The sequence below is a fragment of the Miniopterus schreibersii genome (assembly GCF_964146895.1).
Source record: "Miniopterus schreibersii genome assembly, chromosome: 2".
NCBI lineage: Eukaryota > Metazoa > Chordata > Mammalia > Chiroptera > Miniopteridae > Miniopterus > Miniopterus schreibersii.
The window spans coordinates 120,820,210-120,841,764 of NC_138102.1; the positions used below are offsets into that span (position 1 = coordinate 120,820,210).

The following is a 21,555-nucleotide window of genomic DNA, read 5'->3' on the forward strand; positions in this document are numbered from 1 at the left end:
AGATAAGTATTTATGATCCTTAAAAATGCTCAGGAAAGGAGTTAATACGCATTTTCCCTTGGTAAATCATTAGACTTTCTTAAGCCTAATAATAAACATTGTATAAAACATCCACTCTATTTGAGACCTTTTTTTATATCAGCAAAAGTAGAGAACAAACTAGTCAGCACAGAATAGTAAATATGGCCTCTTAATCATTCACTGTGCAACCAGGTTATCTGAATTCAAATCACAGTTCCATCACTTGTTAGCTGTGTGACATTAGGCAGATTGCTTAACTGTTTCCAAATTTGTAAAGTAGGGATAATAATAGTACCTATTTCATAGGGTTATTGTGAAGATGTAAAGAGTTATGCTCTGGAAAGAACTTAGAATAGTGCCTAGCACATAAAGGCTATGTAATTGTTAGCTGTTATTGTTACTGTATTTGAGTTAATATGAGTAGTGTTTGCTCTAATTTTTTTTTGAATGTCAGTCAGCTACCTTTGTATAATAATGAAAAAACAAACCCTGAGCCCTGGCTGGTGTGGGTCAGTTGGTTGGAGTGTTGCCTGATACATCAAAAGGTGGTGGGTTCGATTCCCAGTCAGGGCACATACCTAGGTTGTGGGTTCATCCCCGGTCAGGGGAGGCAACTGATCAATGTTTCTGTTTCTTTTTAAAATTTTTAAAATTTTACTATTATTATTTCTTAAACTTATCTTTATTGTTGAAAGTATTACAGATATTGCCCGTTTTTCCCATTGATCCCCTCCACCTCTCATCCATCCTCCCCTACCCCCTTCATCACACTATTGTCTGTGTCCATGGGTTATGCATATATGCATATAAATTCTTTGATTAATCTCTCCCCACTCACTGCCCCACCCCCGTCTTCCCACTGAGATTCATCAGTCTGTTCCATCCTTCTGTCTCTATGGATCTATTTTGTCCCTCAGTTTATTTTGTTTATTAGATTCCACATATGAGTGAGATCATGTAAAACTGAATCAGGAAGAATCAGAAAGCCTGAATAGGCTAATAACTGATGAAATCGAAGCAGTAATAAAAAAAATACTCCCAGCAAACAAAGGCCCTGGTCCCGATGGTTTCACAGGGGAGCTTTCTAATTCTTGACATTGTAGGGTTAATCTACTAAAAAATGTTCTTGCTCTTTGAGGTAGGCCTGCAGTGCTATGAACTTCCCTCTTAAGACTGCTTTTGCTGTGTCCCATAGATTTTGGGTTGTTGTGTGTTCATTTTCATTTGTTTCCAGGAAGTTTTTTATTTCTTTCTTGATCTCTTTGGTAACCTATTCATTGTTTAATAACATGTTATTTGGCCTCCATGTGTTTGAATGTTTTTGAGTGTTTTTACTGTAGTTGATCTCAAGTTTCATGCCCTTGTGATCTGAGATGCTTGATGTGATTTCAGTCTTCTTGAACTTGTGGAGACTTGTTTTGTGTCCTAACATGTGGACTGTCTTTGAGAATGACCCATGTGCACTTGCATTACCTTGAATACTTCATGCCATTCCCTTCTGGCTTGTAGAGTTTTTGATGAGAAGTCAGCTGACAGACTTATGTGAGCTCCTTTGTAGGAAACAGATTGCTTTTCTCTTGCTGCCTTTAATATTTTCTCTTTGTCTTGAATTTTTGGAATTTTAATTATGATGTGTCTGGGCATGCGCCTCTTTGGATTTCTCTTGCTTGGGGCTCTCTGTGCCTCCTGAACTTGTGTGACTTTTTCCTTGACCAGGTTAGGGAAGTTTTCTGCCATTATTTCTTCTAACAGGTTCTCTAACTCTTGTTTACTTTCTCCATCTTCTGGCATTCCTATGATGCTAATATTGTTATGTTTCATGTTTTTCCATAGCTCCCTTAGACTGTCATGTTTGTTTTTTCTTTTTGGATCTCTGATTGAGTGATTATTTTCTACTCTGTCTTCTAATTCACTCATCCAGTCCTTAACTTCCTCTAATCTGCTGTTTATTCCTTCCAGTGTATTCTTTATTTCTGATAGGTCATTCTTCATTTCTGACTGGTCATTTTTCATAGTTTCCATATCTGTTTTTATGCTGTCGAGCATCCTTACAGTCAGTATTCTGAACTTTATATCTGAGAGATTGCTTATCTCCATTTCATTTAGCTCTTTTTCTGGAGACTTCTCTTGTTCTTTCATTTGGGGCTTTTTTTAAAAAAAATTCTTTTTTTTTATTGATTTCAGAGAGAGGATGGGAGAAGGAGAGATATAGAGAGAAACATCAGTGATGAGTGAGTCATCGATTGGCTGGCTCCTGCATGCCCATGCCCCCCCTGGGGATCGAGCTGCAACCCGGGCATGTACCCTGACCGGGAATCGAATCTCTGTTTTCTGGGTCCTAGATCGATGCTCAACCTCTGAGCCACTCCAGCTGGGCTGGGACTTTTTTTTTTTGTCTCCCCATTTTGGCTGCCTGTTTTGGTTTGTTTTTATATATTAGGTAGGCCTGCTAGGAGTCTCAGTCTTTTTGGTTGGTCTCTGGTGCAGGCCAGTGTCAGACGCTGTTTGTGACTGGCCCTGAGTACCCTGTGTGGAGCTATCAGCAACCCACGGCTTGAGGTCCCTTCTGTTGGGGCTGGGTGTGTTTGGACAGGACCAAGATGCACACCAAAGTCTGCTTTTCCAAGGCCTGGTTCCAGAAGCAGATCAGGCAAAGATTCAAAGCACTCTGAGGTCTGCCTCTGCTTGCAGGCTGATTAATCTGATTTTCTTAATGAGCCTCAGGCTGTAGAAACTCCATGGGATAGGGCGAAAGGTTTTACAGCAGGGTAGAGCAGTTGCTTCCCCCTCAGGCAAAAGATGCTTGGAAGGTAAATGTCTGCCTGTGAAAGATGTCCTCTGCAGTATGGGTGAATGACTCTGCACAGGAATCCAGAGGGGTGCGCGCTGAGCTTTCTCCAGAGCCCACAACCCTAGATTCTCACACAGCTGCAGTCCTTTCGCCACTCTGCCCTCCTTCTGCTGGAGCCCAAGGTGAGTGGCTGCACACGAAACTTTGTTCATTGGCCCTTTAAGGGGGTGCCTGCATTTCCAGCCATCTCTCCCTGGCAGATAGAAACCTGGCTGCTTTTCAAGCCAGATGTTATGTGGGCACCTTTCTTAGTTCTGATGCTCTTGGCTGGGAAGCCCAGCCTAAGGTTTAGGCCCCAGAGTCCTCAGTGGGAATCCCCCACAACTGAGATATCCCTCCAGACCTTCAGCTGCTGCTTGTGCGAGCCCAGCCAGCCCCCTCTTGCCTCTGTATTTCCTACCAGTCTCTATGAGGTCTCCACTTTTTCTCCTGTTTATGAGGGTGCTCTGTAGCTTGTCTTCAGTTGCAGTTGATTATTTAGGATGCTTTTTCTATATTTTAGTTGTAATTCCAGATTGGTCCTGGGAGAGTGTCAGGGTAGCTTCCACTCAGTCTGCCACCATCTTTAATCTCCTCTCTGTTTCTTGCTCACATTGACGTTTCTCTCACTCTCATTTTAAAAAAAAAAAAAGGAGAAGGAGAAAAGAAAAGGAAAAACCCCCTGACGATTAGGGACGCAAATATAGCTTACGTTATCTGATGAAAAGTTAAGGTAAAATGAATCTACCATTTAATGATGGGTGTTATATACTAGACAAATGGAGATTAAATTTTTTAATTCTGTTTTTACTTTCTTTGCTCTCTAGCCACTGACAGTACAATTTACTTATTTCCGTTACCCTCAGGATCTCAGATACACATGTACATACTCATAAGCTCTTTTCCAAGATCTCTTCCCATCAAACTATTCTAGCATTGAGGTCCTTGAAAAGGTGCATCCTTGTGCTGTCAGCTAATCAGTTTTCTCTTTTTCATATCTGAGAGGTGTGTATCCAAAGTATTAGAGAATTTGAGAAGGCAGACTTTCTCTTGGTTCTACAGGTGGGATTCCTACTTTGGTCATACTGTGAAGTAGGCCTTGGATAGAGGAAGAAGGCACAGCATGTGGGATTGCGTCATGGAGTTTGAGGACTGGAGGACAGAAGACTAAGGGAGTGCTAAGGAACCACCCTTGGTGGGTGGAGAGCATGCTAGGCTAAAGTAGATTAATTAGTTTAGTTGTTGTTCATTCATTTCCTTAGTATTAAATCCCTTTACCGGACCAGCCTCTGTGCTAAATGCTAGCTTACATTCAAGATCAGTTATAATTTGTTTTATATTGATAGAAATTCTAATTTTTGTGAGAGAAACTATTCTTAAAAATGAAAGTATGTATTCATATGAGTGATTTTTATGATAAGTTCAAATTAAATTATTTTTAGAATGACTGTATTATGTGTAGGGGAAAGATGTGCATGGGGACAAGGAAATTTAAACAGAAATGTAAAGCTTCTTGAGAGGGGCTCGATGAATGTTTGTAATGGGGATGGGTGGCAATCACTGAAGATGAACGTGACACTGAACCAAAAAAGGTAGGTCCTCTATAGCAGCTCTTCAGACCTTGTGCTGTGCTTGTAGAAACCTTAACAGAACTATGACTCAACCTATTTTTCTCTAGGATCCCTCCCTATAACCCTCCCTTATTTAGTGTTTCCTTTTTAGTTGTAGTTACGAAATGGTGACGTTCTTTATTGAAAATTCTGGCCAAAGGAGACGAAGCTGTTTGGTGGTTTTGTTTCTCCAAGCATAAAAGGGATTCCAGAATAATACTCAGTTCTAAAGAATTCAGTGCTATCATTTCTTTTGTTCAAGTATGTATACAAATTATTCTGTCATCCTGTTTATCCAAATATTTCAGAATTCTCAGAAAAAGTACATAGCATTTGAGAAATCTCAGTGTATGGTAGATTGTCTTCGGTTCTGTAGTCTTCTCTCTCCCTGCCTCTTTAAATCTCAATAGGTAGTTTGACTATAGGAAATCTGTGTTTTAATAAATAAACATTTCCACAAAAACTGGTAAGATATAACTTAAAAGTTTTTAGGACTTCTGCCTGCAATCCTTGTAGATTTGACTTAATTTCAGATTTTCTGAATTTATTAATCACTGCTTTTCATTATTTGGGGGGAGGGACTTGAGATTGTGGGTGATCCATACTAATTACTTAGGACATGGCAGTTTTGCTAGTTTTCAGTGAAGAGACAAGGCTTTACTGCATTTGTATAGTGTTTCTGAAAACATACTGCGTATGAGAGTTCTTAAAAATCCTGTTTGTCGCCCAGCCGGGCGTGGCTCAGCAGTTGAGCATCGACCTAGGATCCAGAAGATCGCAGTTTGATTCCTGGTCAGGGCATATGCCTGGGTTGCTGGCTTGATCCCCAGTCGGCTGCGTGCAGGAGGCAGCCAATCAGTGATGACTCTCTCATCATTGATGTTTCTATCTCTTTCTCCTTCTCCCTTCCTCTCTCTCAACTCAGTAAAGATATATTAAAAAAAAAAAAATCTTATGTTTCTCATTGAAAATCTATAATGAAATTTACTGAGATAAAATAGGAAATAGGAGGTACCAGGAGTTATTTCTCCGTACATGAGGATTTTTCAAATTGTATTTTTAAGCAGAAAGAATGTTTTTGCATCAGTGAATACATTTGGTGTGAAAATTGTTTAAAACTTTTACAGTTTTGGAAAATATTAGCATGCATTTGTATTTATTAAGTTCTCATTATATAGGTATTACTAATAAAAACCAGAAGGATATGTAAACAATACTGGATGAGGTTTCTGCCTTTTGGAACCTTAAAGTCTAATTAAGTAGATGGGATTTGCAAAACTGAAAGAAGGAAACAATGCTATGTATTATGTAAAAACTAGAATGAGTTAAAAATTAAGAAATTGAGAATTTATAATCTGATTTTTACATTTGAAATAATCAGAAAAGGTTTCATTCAATAAATATTCAATAAATACAAAGTGACTACTATGTGAAAGAATTGGATACTTGTGTTTGGATTAGCATAGAGAAGTAAGGAGAAGGTGATTCCAGTTGAAACAGCATTGACAAAATAATCTATAGTAGTACCTATGTGTGAAGATTAAATGAAATAATCCAAATAAAATATTAGAATAATGCCTAGTACATAGTGTCTAGTAAAAGTTATCTATTATTGCCCTGGCCAATGTGGCTCAGTTGAGTGGGTGTTGTCCCATGCATGGAAAGGTTGCCAGTTCCATTCCTGCTTAGGGCACAGGTTGCAGGCTCAATCTTCCAGTAGGGGGCATGCAGGAGGCAGCCAGTTGATGTCTCACTCTCACATTGATGTTTCTCTTTCTCCCTCCCATTCCCCTCTCTAAAAATCAATTAAAAAATATTTAAAAAAAAAGTTAGCTATTATTATTAGCATGTTTATATGTATGTTTGAATATTCTTTAATGGGAGTTATAATAATGTTAATATACCATTTACTAAGTGCTTTGTGCATCACTCTTCTTAGCATTTTGTATACATTTAATTTAACTTTATGGGGCATAACCATTATTGTTATCCCCATTTTACAGGTGAGAAAAACTAAATAGAGTGGTTAAATATATTGCCCAAACATCTAGGAAATTGAAGAATAAGTATAATGGGATTAGATTGTATCATTAGGTGTAGCTAAAGAAAGGCTGTAAATACTGGATTGTTTAAATCTGATAATTGCTCAAAAAAAGCAATCAAATATAAATATTTGGGGTTGTTTTCATTGACAATTTATATAGTTGTGAAGTGTTGAGCTGAAGGGTGTGATGTTTATTTTCTAACCTCAGCACTATGCCATCATTGATACATTGAAGATAGAATATATTTTATTTATTTGTCTGTTTTGATAGTTCTTTCTGAAGATAGCCCCTTCTATTATACTAATGCTTAGTTTGCTTCCCTAGTATTATTTGTGTGACTCACGTTGAGGAATTTTTGTTATAAATACTTAGGCCTGCTACTCCCAATTGCTAAGCATAAGAACACGTCTAATTAGTTGAAACCTGGGTTGCACATAATAAAGTATATAATATAAAACTGTGGAAAGAATTTTAATCTAAAACTAGTATGATTCTGGAGTTTTTGTTATTAAGTTTAGTAACTTAAAAAAATCTAGATGGAAAATAATAGTATTAACAAAGTTATTATGTTCAAGTACAATTGCTCAGTGAATATCCTGCTGGTCAAGACTTGCTTGTGAGTTACCTCTTTAAAACAACTAAGGGATATGGGAAGACCTTCCTCTACACTCGTTCCAAAAACACTTAGACATCTTGCTGGAAATATTAATGAGTTCATTTTCATAGTAGAATTGAACTCACGGCAATTAGTAACAGTTGATATTACAAATTGGCATCATTTTGAAGCCTTAGGGTCTTCATTGTTAGCAAGACCCTTAGCACTTTTCTGGAGATCCTTTACATTTCATTCACTTGCATATTTCCTACAACATATATTTTAAACTTTTAATCTGCCTCACACCCATGGCCTCATCTTAAGTTTCTCCCATGATTGTCAGCGGAAGAGCACAGTTATTTCTGAGAGAAACTACAGAACCCTTAGAACTCTCTTAACTTCTGTTTGCCTGTATAGGGTGGGACAAAGTAGGTTTACAGTGAGCACTCAAAACAGAGTTTATTCTTGTATTATTATTTATTAAATACTGTTTTATTTTCCACATGAACAACTGTAAACCTACTTTTGTCCCACCCTATTATCTAACTTATTTGCATTTAGATCCATCTTCAGAGCCTCACTACAGTGTTAGGAAAAGGCATTTGGCCTTCGATCTGTACCTTGGTCCTTCCTTTCCTATTGTATATCTCACAAATATTTCAAATGCTTAACACCAAATTCCTCATCATTTCCTATTTATTTATTTATTTATTAAAATATATCTTTATTGATTTCAGAGAGAGGAAGGAAGAGGGAGAGAGAGAGATAGAAACATCAATGATGAGATAGTCATTGATCGGCTGCCTCCTGCTCGCCCTCTGCTGGGGATCGAGCCCGCAACCCGTAATCTCCTAGATCCTAGGCCTACGACGCTCAATTGCTAAGCCATGCCCAGCCGGGCCATTTCCCCCTTTTAAATTGTCTGTGTATGTGGGTTACATCATGAGCTAGAAAACTAGGAGTCATCTTGTAACTGCTTGCTACCTTACTGCCTTTTTATTGGCTCTCCCCAGTCCAGTCAGATTCCACCTGTTTGCTGTCTGTCCACAGTCCATGCCAACTTTCATTTCCTTAGTTCTAACTCATTGCTAACCTATGTAACAACAACTATTATGTGGATACTGCTATTGTTACCATTTTGCAAGGTCACACAAATAATGCCAGTAGTTTTCTCCAAATAATTTATACATTAATTTTAATTTTTTGAAGTAATTATTTTACCAGGAGAATACATTGACTGGGAATGGCCAAGAGAGCTTTAAAGGTGAATAGTAATGAAAGGAACTGTAGATATTACTAGATACACTATTAATTTATAATGATAAAAGTAATATGATTTGGCTATTAATATAGTTAGATGAATCGAACAGAAAGCTTAAGAACATATATAAAAATATACAATAAAGATAGCATTTTGAATTGGTGGTGAGGAGATGGGTTTCTCAGAACCCCTGGATATGAAACCTAGAGAGGGGTGCTGACCTCCTCCAGGAGCTGTTACTCATACAGCCCAGTGCCAGTGTTGCAGTTCTGAATTTTTCCATGCATATTGCTAGAACATGTGGCTTATTATATTAAAAAAATCATTAGATTTTAACCTCACTACACAACAAATTAAATACTAAATGAGTTAAAAAGTTAAAAATGAGATAGTAAAAATTAGTCAATGTGTTTATTAGATCTTAAAGTGGAAAACACATTTTCTTAATATAGAACCACAAGGAGAAAATCTTGAAAGGAAAACTTCAAACAGATTTAAAAAGATGACCTAGAAAAAAAATTGACATTTTATGATAACAAAAGTTACCATCATCTTATTATATAAAGATCTTTTCAAAATACTAAGGAAATGAATAAACCAATATAAAAATTGAGAGAGGACATCAGTGAAGAACATGAAGATAAATAAATACCTAAAGCCAATAAAAAGTTAACACAAGTTCACGCTGATACTAGGATTCAGTGAAACCATATTTACCTACTATATTTAAAGATAGCTATAAGCCCTCGCCTGGTAGCTCAGTTGGTTAAAGCGTTGTCCGGATACGTCAAGGTTGTGCATTCTTCCTAGGTCAGGACACATACTAGAATCAACCAATGAATGCATAAATAAGTGGAACAACAGATCGATGTCTGTCTGCTTCTCTTTCATCAATAAATAAAAAATTTAAAGAGCTAAACAATAATAAGGGTGGAGCAACCTTTTTAGGGGGAAATTTGACAGCATGTTTCAAGAGCATTAAAAAAAAGCAGTGGAGCCCTGGGCAGTGTTTCTCAGTGGTTAGAGCAAGGCTCTCACACGGAAGGGTCTTGGGTCAATTCCTGGACAAGGGCATGTACCTAGGTTACAGGTTCCATCCTGGCCCTGGTCAGAGTGCGTGTGGGAGGCAACCGATTAATGTCTCTCTCTTACACCAATGTTTCCCTCCCTTCCTCCCCCCCTCTTTGTCCCCCTCTCTTCCTCCCTTCCACTCTCTCTAAAAAGCGATGGAAAAAATATCAAGTGAGAATTAACAAAAATATTATAGAGATGGAGACAAAAATTTATATGAAAGACTATGTAGCTTTTATGTATATCTCCCACACAGATATGATTAAATGAACTGTGAAGTGTTCATATCTGATATCATACTATGGAGCTACTAAAATTTTTATTGAAAACAAAGAGATGATACAAGTTGAACCCAAAACAGGATGCCTCATTCTCCTAATTAAAAAAAAAAAAAGGTTCTAGCAAAAGGTTTTTGTACCAAAGTGATAACAGTTGTTTAAAGGTATTTCTTGCCCTGCCTGGCGTGGCTCAGCGGTTGAGCGTCGACCTAGGATCCTAGGCGATTGGGGTTCGGTTCCTGGTCGGGGCACATGCCCGGGTTGCAGGCTGGCCGATCAATGACTCTCTCATCATTGATGTTTCTATCTCTCTCTCTCCCTCTCCTTTCCTCTCTCTGAAATCAATAGATATATTAAAAAAAAAATTTAACAACAACAAAAAAATATTTATTTCTTCTTTTTTTCTCTATCTTAAAAGTTCTTTTGTAATGTACATTAATAATAATTATTTTTTGATTGTATTTGATGATATAGCTGAAAGTGAGAGTGCTTGGATATTGCTCTTTTAGAGAATTTGACAGGCTTAGTCCTGGGATCTGATGGGATCCCTACACAAGGTAATATGGTTGGATCTGACCATGGTTGAATCATATCTGATGGTATCAGTGTAGAATTTTAATGGTGGGGAAGGTGCTTTAAAATTGTGGAAAAATGAATTTCTGTTTTTATTTCCTTTTTGTAAGGTTGTATTTTATAAAGTTAATTAGGGTGTGTTTTATAATTAGCCTTGGATATTGATGCATTTTGTTTTACTCTACTTAGTTTCTAAACTTTCTAGCTTAGGGCCGAGTGTGTGTGTGTGTAACATTTTTAAATCAATGTAATATAGACAGGCTCTTTTGAGCTACCTAATGAGAGGAGAGGGGTGGTTTGTATATTTTACTTAGTTCTTTACATATAGAGATGCTCATTAATTTGATCTTATTTCAGGTTTCTTTTTGTATGATGGAAAATTTTTTTGTTTAACCATTTCAAAATAAAGCTCTTGGCTTAGGAGCGGGGAGGGAAGGTGAGGAAGATCTAGACAGAGTTTGAGTGATGACAGAGTGCTATATGCTAGATAAAGGACTAATGGAGGGTGAAAAAAGGGCATTTCCCAGAAAGGGAGGCAGTAAAGCAGCGGCAGTACTGATAGGATTGACATGGTCTCGCTGAAGAAAAACGAGTGGAATCTAGCTTAACTCTCCTTAATACCTTTCATTTTGGAAAGCATAACCACTTATCCACATTCACGGTTTGGAATTGTATGATCCCCAAAACAGACTCCCTACCCCCCTGGAACTATATATATATTTTTCTTTTCCCTAAAAGCTTTGCTAAGATTGCTTACTTGATTTTCTTTTAAATGCAAAGGGCAGTGCTCTTAGAGCCATATTTATATGATTTATTGTATGTAGATACAATTAAACTTACTTGGATGTTTGAAATTTTCATTTCATTTTAGTTGTTTTGTAATTCTGTTCCTTTTGCTTCACATGAAGAAAATGTTGGGCCATTCCCTGTGTTAGAGCTTTATAGAGAAGTATTTATAATTTGCAAAAGGGTAAAAACTGAAACACCTGAGGAATTTGTGTGGTTTCTTTATACTAAGATCAGATGTGTATATGTTACATAAACTGAGGCATTTGGATAAAATAGAATGATATTTAAATTTGGGGAGGATTCTGAAAATTAAAGGAACTAGCACTTTTTAAGGGATTTTATGAACTATTATCAATATTGTTTGGAGATGAATGGTTTCATTCATTTTTAGTACTCATCACTTATGAAGGAGAACAAATATGAAAAAAAGAGCCCAGCCAGTGTGGCTCAACTGTTGAGCATCAACCTATGTATGATCCAGGAGATCGCTGTTTGATTCCTGGTCAGGGCATATGCCTGGGTTGTGGGCTCGATCCCCAGTAGGGGGCATGCAGGAGGCAGCCGATCAGTGACTCTCATCATCGATGTTTTTATCTCTCTCCCTCCCTTCCTCTCTCTGAAATCAATAGAAATATAGTTTTAAAAAAATATGAAAAAAGGAGAAGGGATGTGAGATAATATCTAGCTGAACTATTCTAAAAACTAGATAGTATACCACACAATTTATTCTGTCAAAATGTCAAAAGTAGTGAAACTTGGCTTACACATTTATTTTATTAAAATTTAACAATTATTAATGTGCTGAATTGAAATATTTTTAATTGTATTTTCTTGCTTAGTTCAGTATACATTATTTTAGATAAAAATAGTTGTAATGATTGTGTATTTTTATTAGGTATACCCCTACTGTCCAAGAATTCTTATTAATATAGGCATGTATTAATGTACTTATATAATACAAATTGTGTTGAAAGTAGGCAAATGGCACGTTGATTGCTTTTACTGAACTGAGTTTTGTGGAGTTCTTCTTTATAAAATTGATAGGGAAAAGCAATCATTAAGTAGATTCTTTTTAGTTATTTCAGTCTATAAACTTGTTAAATTTTTCATATATTCAAAACCTTTGAGCTATAGTAGCAGAAAATTTAGTAGTAGGAAACTACTACCTTATAATTTCCAGGTCAAGTTTATTTGTATATTTTACATACATATCACTGTAAGCCTAGCCTTTCAAGAGCAGTATAACTCTCATTTGTTCAAGAAATTAAATGATTGGCTGTTGCGTATAGGACTTCAAGTCCCAACTCTTCTTTAGCCTCAGTGCCCTTTGTAGTCTGGTCCAGTCTGGTCTCTCCATTACATGCCTCAGTATTTAGTTCAGTAAACATTTATTGAATATGTACTATAGAAGTCGTGTTTTATAATAAAAGGATGATATGCTATGGTAATCCTGCTATTGGGATGTGCAGTCTATTGCCTCAAGCAAGGTCTTAGAGCTATGAAAACATAGTACAGTGGCTTTCAAACTTTTTTTTTCTGGACTGATAAAAGTGCACTCAAATGCCATGAATAGTTTTGCTATTAGTGACATCCTCTGAGCAACTTTTTTTTTTTTATACAATTACTAACAACCAAAATATTATATTCCCTGGATTTACAGGATAGTTGTAAAATCTGTATATTTAAGAACTCTGCAACCACCCCACCCTTCTGTTTTTTAGAGGTAAAATGTGTTTAGGCTCAGATAATTATAGTTTTTTTCATCTGCGTGAGTATTCAGTAACACTATATTTGAATGGAATGTAGGTCAGTTCTTTCTTAGCAGGACTAATTTTTTATATTGCACGATATCCATTTCATGCTTCGGACCCATAAACCAGTAGTATACCTTAGTAATCAGTATATGACTGAAAATGCCTCCACAAAATTCCATGCCTCTTAGAGAGTGGTGTTAACTGAATGAGAATCATTGGGCTAGAGCATTGTGGCCAAAGGAGAAACTTGCTCAGTAAAGGTAGTCAGAGAAGACACTAACCCTATCACCAGGCTCTAATGTATGGGAGAAATTAAAAAATAGCTTCTTGTTGAGGAGGGCAAAAGGGGAAAGAGCTTTTTCAAAGAGCCAGCTAGATTTCATTTTGCAGCTGAGGAGAGCAAAAATGTTAATCAGCAGGAATTCCAGAAGGCACAGTGGAATGATTTGGAAGGGAGAGGAGGCATGCAGGATTTGATCAGATTAGGAAATGTACAGACCAATATGGAAATGAGAATCTGTACAGTGATGGATGAGACCTGGTAAAGCTTGGTCTGCTGTCAGTGATGGAAAACATGAAAGTGAGGCCTTATAGAATCCTTTTAGAAAGTTGTTCTTAAAATAAAAAAAGTAAAAGTGTTAACATACACAGAACTACAGTGCAGATGAACCCTTACGTAACTGTCATCCACCTACATAATCATCAACTCATGGACACTCCTCTTCTGCAACTCCCAGCAATTCTGTGTTTTACAAAGTGACTCAGTGCACTGACAGGTAATATGAAACAAAAGTTTCGCAAAGAAGTGCTCACCGTTATTTTGTTTTGTTTCTTTTTCTTTATAAAAATTCACTGCACTATAGAAGACTCAGACAAGTTAACAACAGAAAAACAAACAACCTAATTAAAAAGTGGGCAGAATACCTGAATAGGCACTTCTCCAAGGAAGACATATAGATGGCCAATAGACATATGAAAAGTTGCTCAAAATCACTAATCATCAGAGAGATGCAAATCAAAACCACAGTGAGATACCGCCTCACACCTATCAGAATGGCTATTGTCAGTAAATCAATGAGCAAATGTTGTGAGGATGTGGGGAAAAGGGAGCCCTGGTGCACTGTTTGTGGGAATGCAGATTGGTGCAGCCACTGTGGAAAGCATATAAAGGTTCCTCAAAAAATTAAAAATGGAACTACCTTATGACCCAGCAATTCCACTTTTGGGAGTATATTCAAAGAAACCTGAAATACCAGTGCAAAAGAATATATGCACCCCTATGTTCATTGCGTTGTTATTTACAATAGCCAAGATTTAGAAGTCACCCAGGTGCCCATTAGTACTGTGGATAAAAAAAGCTATGTGGTACATTTACACAGTGGAATACTACTTGGCTGTAAAAAAGAAGGAACTCTTACTTTTTGCAACAACATGGATGGAACTAGAGGATATTATGCTAAGTGAAATAAGCCAGTCAGAGAGAGACAAATACCATTTAATTTCAGTTATATGTGGAATCTGATATACAAAGTGAACAAAATAGAAACAGACTCATAGATACAGAGAACAGACAGCTGTCAGGGGAGGGGGGAGGGGGTTGAGGGGCTGAATGAAAAAGGTGAAGGGATTAAGCGGTACAAAGTGGTAGTTGCAGAATAGCCTCAGAGATGGAGATTGCAACATGAAGAATATAGTCAGTAATGTTGAGGTAATGGAGTATGGGGCCAAGGTGGGTGCTTGGAGCAGTGGGGGGACCGCTCTGTAGAGTGCATGGTTTTCTGGGCAATTTGCTGTACATCTCAAACTGATGCGGAACGGTGTATTGAATGTAAACTTCTGGTTGGAAAAAAAAATTCAGTGCACTAAATGGATTTCATGACTGACAAATAGGTTATGCCTGGCAGTTGGAAATTTGAACTTAGGGTTTGTTGTTAGACTGCACCCCTCAACAACTATATATCCTTAAGCCTGTTACTTATTTCTAATCCTCACATCTCTTTCTATGTAGTGTATACTGCTTTAGTTTTTTATTGTTGTTAATCCTTACCTGAAGACATTTTTTTTTTTTTTTTTTTAGAGAGAGTGGATGGGAGGGGGGCAAGAGAGAGATATATCAGTGTGAGACAGACACATCGATTGGTTGCCTTCAGTGTGCACCCCGACCTAGGTGGGGATTAACCTGCAACCTAGGTACATGCCCTTGACGGGGAATTGAACCAGCGACCCTTCAGTGCTCGGGCTGACACTCTAACCACTGAGCAACACCAGCCAGGGTTTTTATGAGAATTATATGAAGTACTAGATGTTAGGATGTTAGTGCTTAACAGTGCCCTACACTCCTAGAAAATACTCAGTTAATAGTAGATGCTATTACAGTCTTAAGTGATAGAGCTGGGATTCGAATCTAGGTTTCATTCATTCCAAAATCTGAGTTTTTAGCTTGTAATTTTCTAATCTGACATATACTTTATAGACAATTATGAAGAAAAAAAGAAAAATCAATCTAGAGATAGTTAAATGTGTATTTTCTATCATTCATACATAAGTTTTTTTCACTCTATATCAAGTTGCAAACATTTCCCATTTCTTTGAAAAGTTTCAAATAATATTCCACCACTTTGTTCCCTAGAGTCAGAAGTGTTAGGCTATTTCGAATAAAATATTTATCTAGTTCTAGTTATTTAATCAATGCACAGTTAAATTTTATTGTTATTTTGAAACTTTATTATGGGAATTTCAGTCATATACCAAAGGAGAAGGGTGTGATGAAGTCCCCGTGGACCCATCCTTTAGCTTCAATGATTGACAACTCCTGGCCAGTTTTATCTGTGGCAGCATACACTGCCCAGTCTATGTCTTGTGTTATTTTAAAGCAAATCTCAGATGACATACTATTTCATTTTTAAATATTTCAGTACATGTCTCTAAAAGATAAGGAATCTTTTTTTTTTAACAAAAGAGCAATATCACTGTCATACCTAAAAAAGTTAAAAATAATTTCTTTATCTCATGAAACTCCTAAGGCTTAATTTCATCATATATTCATTGTTTAAACTGTCTCTTAAATGATAATTTAAAAAATAGTTCTAAAATAGTTTCTTTACTAAGGACACAATGAGGTCAATATGTTGGTATTGTCATCCTTACCCTCTGAGTTTCAGATTTATTGGTTGTGGAAACTGGCCATTTTTGTCTTTTATAGCAGAAGCGTGGTTCTGTATGAAACAGAACTAAAAAGTGTTTCTTATATTTTTAAAGGGTTATTTTAAAAAACAACAAAATACCTTCCTTATGTAGCTCCAGAAGCCTAAATTATTTGCACCTTGGTCTTTTATAGTTTTTTGATTCCTGCTTAGAGTTTCCCACAATCTGGATTTTCATGATTGCAGCTCCATGGTGTTGTCTAATATGTCTTCTATCCCCTCTAGTTCTTTAATTAGTACTTGCATCTAGAGGTTAATCAGATTTAGGTTCAGTCTTTTTTTCTTTGTTAGTTTTTTTTTTAACATTTCATTTGTTCAGTATCTCCACTGTATTTCTTTTTCATATTTATTATGGCATCATTTACATATAATAATACACTGTTTTAAGAGTGCAATCTGATGAATTCTGGCAAATGTACACAACTTGGCAAATCCCCATGGGAATCAGGATGTAGAACATTTCCATCACTCCTGCCCCTTTCCAGTCAGCCCCCTACACATCCAGCTCCTGAAAACCACTGAAATGCTTTCTGTCACTAAGGTTTCACTTTCTTTAGTATATAAGTGGGCTCATACAGTATATAGCCTTCACTTTCTGTTTTTCTTGTAGCATAATACCTTTGAGACTCATTCATTTTGTTTCTGAGTAGTATTCTACTACATGGCTGAACTAGTATTTGTTAATCTGTTCACCAGCTGATGGACATTTGGACTGTTTCTGGTTTTGGCTATTACAAAAAAAGCTGATTTTTTGGGTACAAGTTTTCAGTGAATATGTTTCCATTTCTCTTGGTAATAACTAGTACTAGAATTTCTGGGTCATATGATAAGTGTATCTATATTTATATTATTTATATTATTTATATTATTTTTATTTATATTTATATTTATATTTATATTTATATTTATATTTATATTTATTTATATGAAACTGCCAAACTGGTTTCTCACATGGCTATACCATTTTTAGTAGTCACCAGCAATATAGGAGATACTCAGTTGTTTCAAATCCTCACTATCACTTGCTATTCCAGTTTGTGTGTCGTGATAGCCCATTATGGTTTTAATTTGCATTTCCCTAATGACTAATGATATTGAGCCTCTTCTCTTGTGTTATTTTGCCATCCCTGTGTTTTCTTTGGTGGAGTATCTTCAAATTTTTGCTTATTTTTAACGATGCACTGAAATTTACCCTGGTATGTGGTGTGTGGAATAAATCCAATGTCATTTTTTAATACTGCTATCCAGTTATTCCCCAAACCACATATAAAAAAGTTCATCTTTTCCCCCTGATGTGAGTTTCTGCTTTTATCATAAACTCAGTTTGTCTGTGTATTTGAATCTATTTCTAAATTTTTCATCCTATTCCTATGAATTAGTTTTTTGAGTCCTAACTAATAGGGCTTTAAAGATATCCTAATTTTCTTTGGTTACTTTGTCAGATCTATAGCAATGATATGAATAATTTTTTTAGAACATGTTATAGCTTCTCATTTTTTCAACATTAATTAGTGGCAATGAAAATCATACCTTTTAAAGGGGTTTTTAAGTTAACACATTAGTCCTGTAAAGCTCAATTTTGGCAGAAGCAGAGCTCGATGAAATTCAGTGATGCTTGTTATAACATCTCTGTTTAAAAGTTGTTATTTCTTATAATCTGACTTTATTTCAATTTCAAATACTTGTTAACCTAGTTCTCATACAGCTTTCTCTCATCCATGTAAAAGGAGAGAATAACTTTTACCTGTTTACATTTATTTAGAAATGAGAGCTGGGAAGAGAGATTGGGAATTCAGTCCCACATTATTGATATATAAAATCAATGTCTGTTTTCATTTGTTCCCCTTAGATATAAAAAGCTTATAATTCATAAAAACTTTAAAAAATACTTAGTTTTTTTCTTGGTTCTCTTTTCCTAGTACTTATTTAAAAATTGTGTTTCTCCCATAAGGATACCAGCCAGCTGTGTGCTTAGAGAATTATTAATCTTTGCAAGAAACCGAAGTTGAAAATATCTTTGCTCACCTTTGTCTATTAACTCAGTTCTTTTTTGCTTTCATTCTTTTCTTATTTCTCACCATTTCTATCAAATTGTTCATCTAGTTATATTTATCCCAGTTATTTAAGATAGCTTAAAGAATTTTAGGATGCTTGTTGCTAAAAGAACTGTACAGATTGCTAGAAGAACTTCAGAGGGAAGTTGTGATTCATCAAGTAATCCCTATTCTAAAAGCTGCCTGGGATGTAACATGCACACTCTCCACAGAGATAGTATGGTATGATGAATAGGTTCCCAGGTCAGTGGATAATGGTGTTGCCATGGAAAAGAACATTCAAAATGTTAACCTGGGGTGCCACAGTCCATCTCCCTGATTTGTCTCATCTTGGTAACTCACTCATTCATTTATCAAACATTTACTGAAGAGTTTTTCCCTTTCTTTTAATGTGCTGCTGATAAGAGAGTCTACATTTATTGAGGGCATGAGAGGAGGGAAGGTTAGTGGTGAAGGGCTGTGTTTCAGAAATGAAAACAAAGATAAACAACATCCCAGTGCTCACGGAGTTCATGGGTACCTTCCTCAACTTTTACTTTTTATCTATACTATTCTATGATTTAAGAATTCTAGCTTCATGCTACTGATGTTCAATCCTACATTCAGGGATTTTTGCAATCTAGGTACTGGAGAAAGGATGATTGCTTTCATAGAGTAGAAGACTAGAGATGAGACCACTCTTTATTCTGTCCAGGTCTTGTACTCTTGCTTCCCAGCCCCCACCATACACTAAATGGTTGATTCTCATCTCAGTACTATATGCTGAAGAATTTCTTTACTCAGTTTCTTTTCTGTTTTAGGGCCTCTGTCATACAGTTTTCATTATTGTGGTTTTATACATTTTAATGTTAGTTAACCAGAGTGAGTGTTCTGTCATAAACTTTTTTTTTTAAGTAACTTTTCTGGATATCTTAGTATTTGTGCATCTAGATGATCCACCCTACTTTCCAAATAAATTCTCTTAAGATTTTGATTGACATTTTTATTCAGTTTATAAGTTGATTTATAGACTATAGACACCTCGACAATATTGTTTTTCTCAGTTTAAGAATAGGTTTTAATTTATATTCCTCAGTAAAGTTTTATAGTTTTTTCATAGTGTTTTAGTTTATTTTTATCGTTACTTTTAAAATTTTATAATCTAAATGGCTATTGATGTTACTTTGGGAAGTTATTTTTGCTTACTTATTGAAAAACCATCTTAAGTAACTCTAATAATTCTAAAATATTTTTAGGTTATATTTCTGACAGGATCGTATCATCTAAAGTGATGAAGATTTGCCTTCTTTCTAATGCTGAAATCTCTTTTTTTTCTTACCTAGTTTTATCAGGTAGTCCTTCCAGAGTGATGCCAACAACTGTGTTGATAGTGGACATTAATGTCTTAACTCTAATTTTGCTTTTAAATTTTGTTGATATTTTACCATTAAACATTATACTCTATTGGTTTTAGAAATTTTTTTAAAAAGTCCTAATAGAGTTTCTTTTTCTAATCAGGACAAATTTCTTAAACTGTTGATAGCCTTTACTAAATTTCTTTTATTGATTCTATTTTCCACCTAGGAAATATCACTTTTCATAGGATCAAATTACCTACTGTTTGTTTGACTAGTGTCTCCACTTTTGGTACTTGTCTCTGTTAATCTGTACTGTGAATTGCTGTATACAGATTCTTTTCTCAAAATCAGTTTGAGCATGTTTTACTTATATTCCAGGGAATTGTAGCACTATAACATTTTTTCATGTTATGTAGTGAAAAGTACAGTCTTCTCAAGCTATTTTTATTACTTATATTTCTTTGCGATCAGAACATGGGCCTTTCTAATCTTCACCTTTGTCAAGAACTGTGAAGGGTCAGAGATCTTACCCTGCTTGCAGGCTACCATGTCAGCCTACTATAGTTTTATGGATCCTGACAGAAGACACAAATCTCTTGGGTCACAGACAAGGACAGTTTATTACTCATAGCAATTGCAGTAGCCACAGTATGATCATTTTTCTTGCACTAGTTATCCAACCCCATTTCTGACGGGTACATGAGTAGGACAGATGATACCAGTACACACAGTTTAGTTTCATTACAGGAGAGGACCCTGAACATTCTCTGGAACCTCAGCCTGCTTGTTTCTTTAATTCACCCTTTCCTTTCTTTCCCCAGCTTTCTCCCCACATCAACCTAATTTAAGACTGTCTCAGCTTCCATATCCCCCATCTTGGACCTTGTGTCTTTGAATGTGCTGCTTGTGTACTAGGTTCCTCCCATTCCAGACACTCCAGTGATCCTTCTTGGTTTGCACAGTGGCCTCAGTCTTTTTTTTCTCTTTGGAGAATTTATAAGTTCTATTTTCTTTCCTGCCATATTGTGCTTTGGTCAGTGTCTTAGTGTTTGCAGAGTGCCTGCAGGGACATTATTTATTTTTTTGTCTTTCACAGAACCCTTTAGGGCAGTGTATTGGTTAGGAGTGTGTTCAGTTACAATGGGTGTAATAGAGTTTTGTTTCTGATTATGGGTGTGTGTTTTTTTTCATGTAAAAAAGTCTTGGAGTAGATAATGCTGGTGTTGATTCAGTTTTTTAGCAACTCCCTTTCCTGTAAATTTTTCCATGTGCTCTTTCCGCCATGTGAAATTCTCTTTTTTCTATATCTGCAGTTCTAAATCATACCCATCCTTTAAATTATAAACTCTTCTATAGAGTCTTTGTAGAAGACTTACTCCCCAACTGAAAAAACTCTTTTTGTATCTACTCACAGGCACTAATAAGCTAGAAAGTGGCCTTTATCATTGTTTTATATATATGTCTTATCTTCCCTGTAGACTGTACATTCCATGTCTGTGGTGTATCTTTTGTTACCTTCTGAAAAGTGCTTTGTTTAAGATAGACACAGTTTGTTTACTTGTTGAATGAATGATACAGAATGAGTGAACCTTACTTTTAAGCAACCTTGAGATTAGATGTTGACAGGAGTATGAATGTGGAGGTTTGGGTGTTAAGCAGGTAATTTAATTTATAGGAATTAAATGTATATATTGCTGAAAGGAACACCTGTATTGTGTAAATTAGTTTCTGAATGCACAAATATTTCTTTAATACTATCAAATGTATCTTCACATACTTTAAAAATGTTCTATTAATATTATATGGAATAAAATGGAAACTATTCTTTTTTTCAGTGCTTAGATGAATATGAAGATGATGAAGCAGGACAGAAAGAGCGAAAAAGAGAAGATGCAGTTACACAACAGAACACAATGCAGAATGAAGCTGTCAGTTTATTAGATCCAGGCAGTTCCTATTTGCTACAAGTGAGTATTTAAAAATACTAGGACATCACTAGCTTTTTTTTTTTTAATCCTCACCTAAGGAATGCTTAGAGAGAGGAAGGGAGAGAGAGAAAGAAACATAGATACGGGAGAAACATCACTCAGTTGCCTCCCACACACACCCAACTGGGGATCCAACCAGAAATGCA

General features: G+C 36.0%; 1 protein-coding gene across 1 annotated transcript in view; it reads left to right on the plus strand.

The window, feature by feature from the left end:
- Positions 1-21,555, plus strand: part of PAWR (pro-apoptotic WT1 regulator) — a 98,612-nt gene that overhangs the window by 48,092 nt on the left and 28,965 nt on the right. Inside the window, exon 2 of the mRNA XM_081130712.1 lies at positions 21,257-21,388. Coding sequence (XP_080986838.1) covers positions 21,257-21,388 — 132 coding nt within the window. The remainder of the gene's footprint in view (positions 1-21,256; positions 21,389-21,555) is intronic.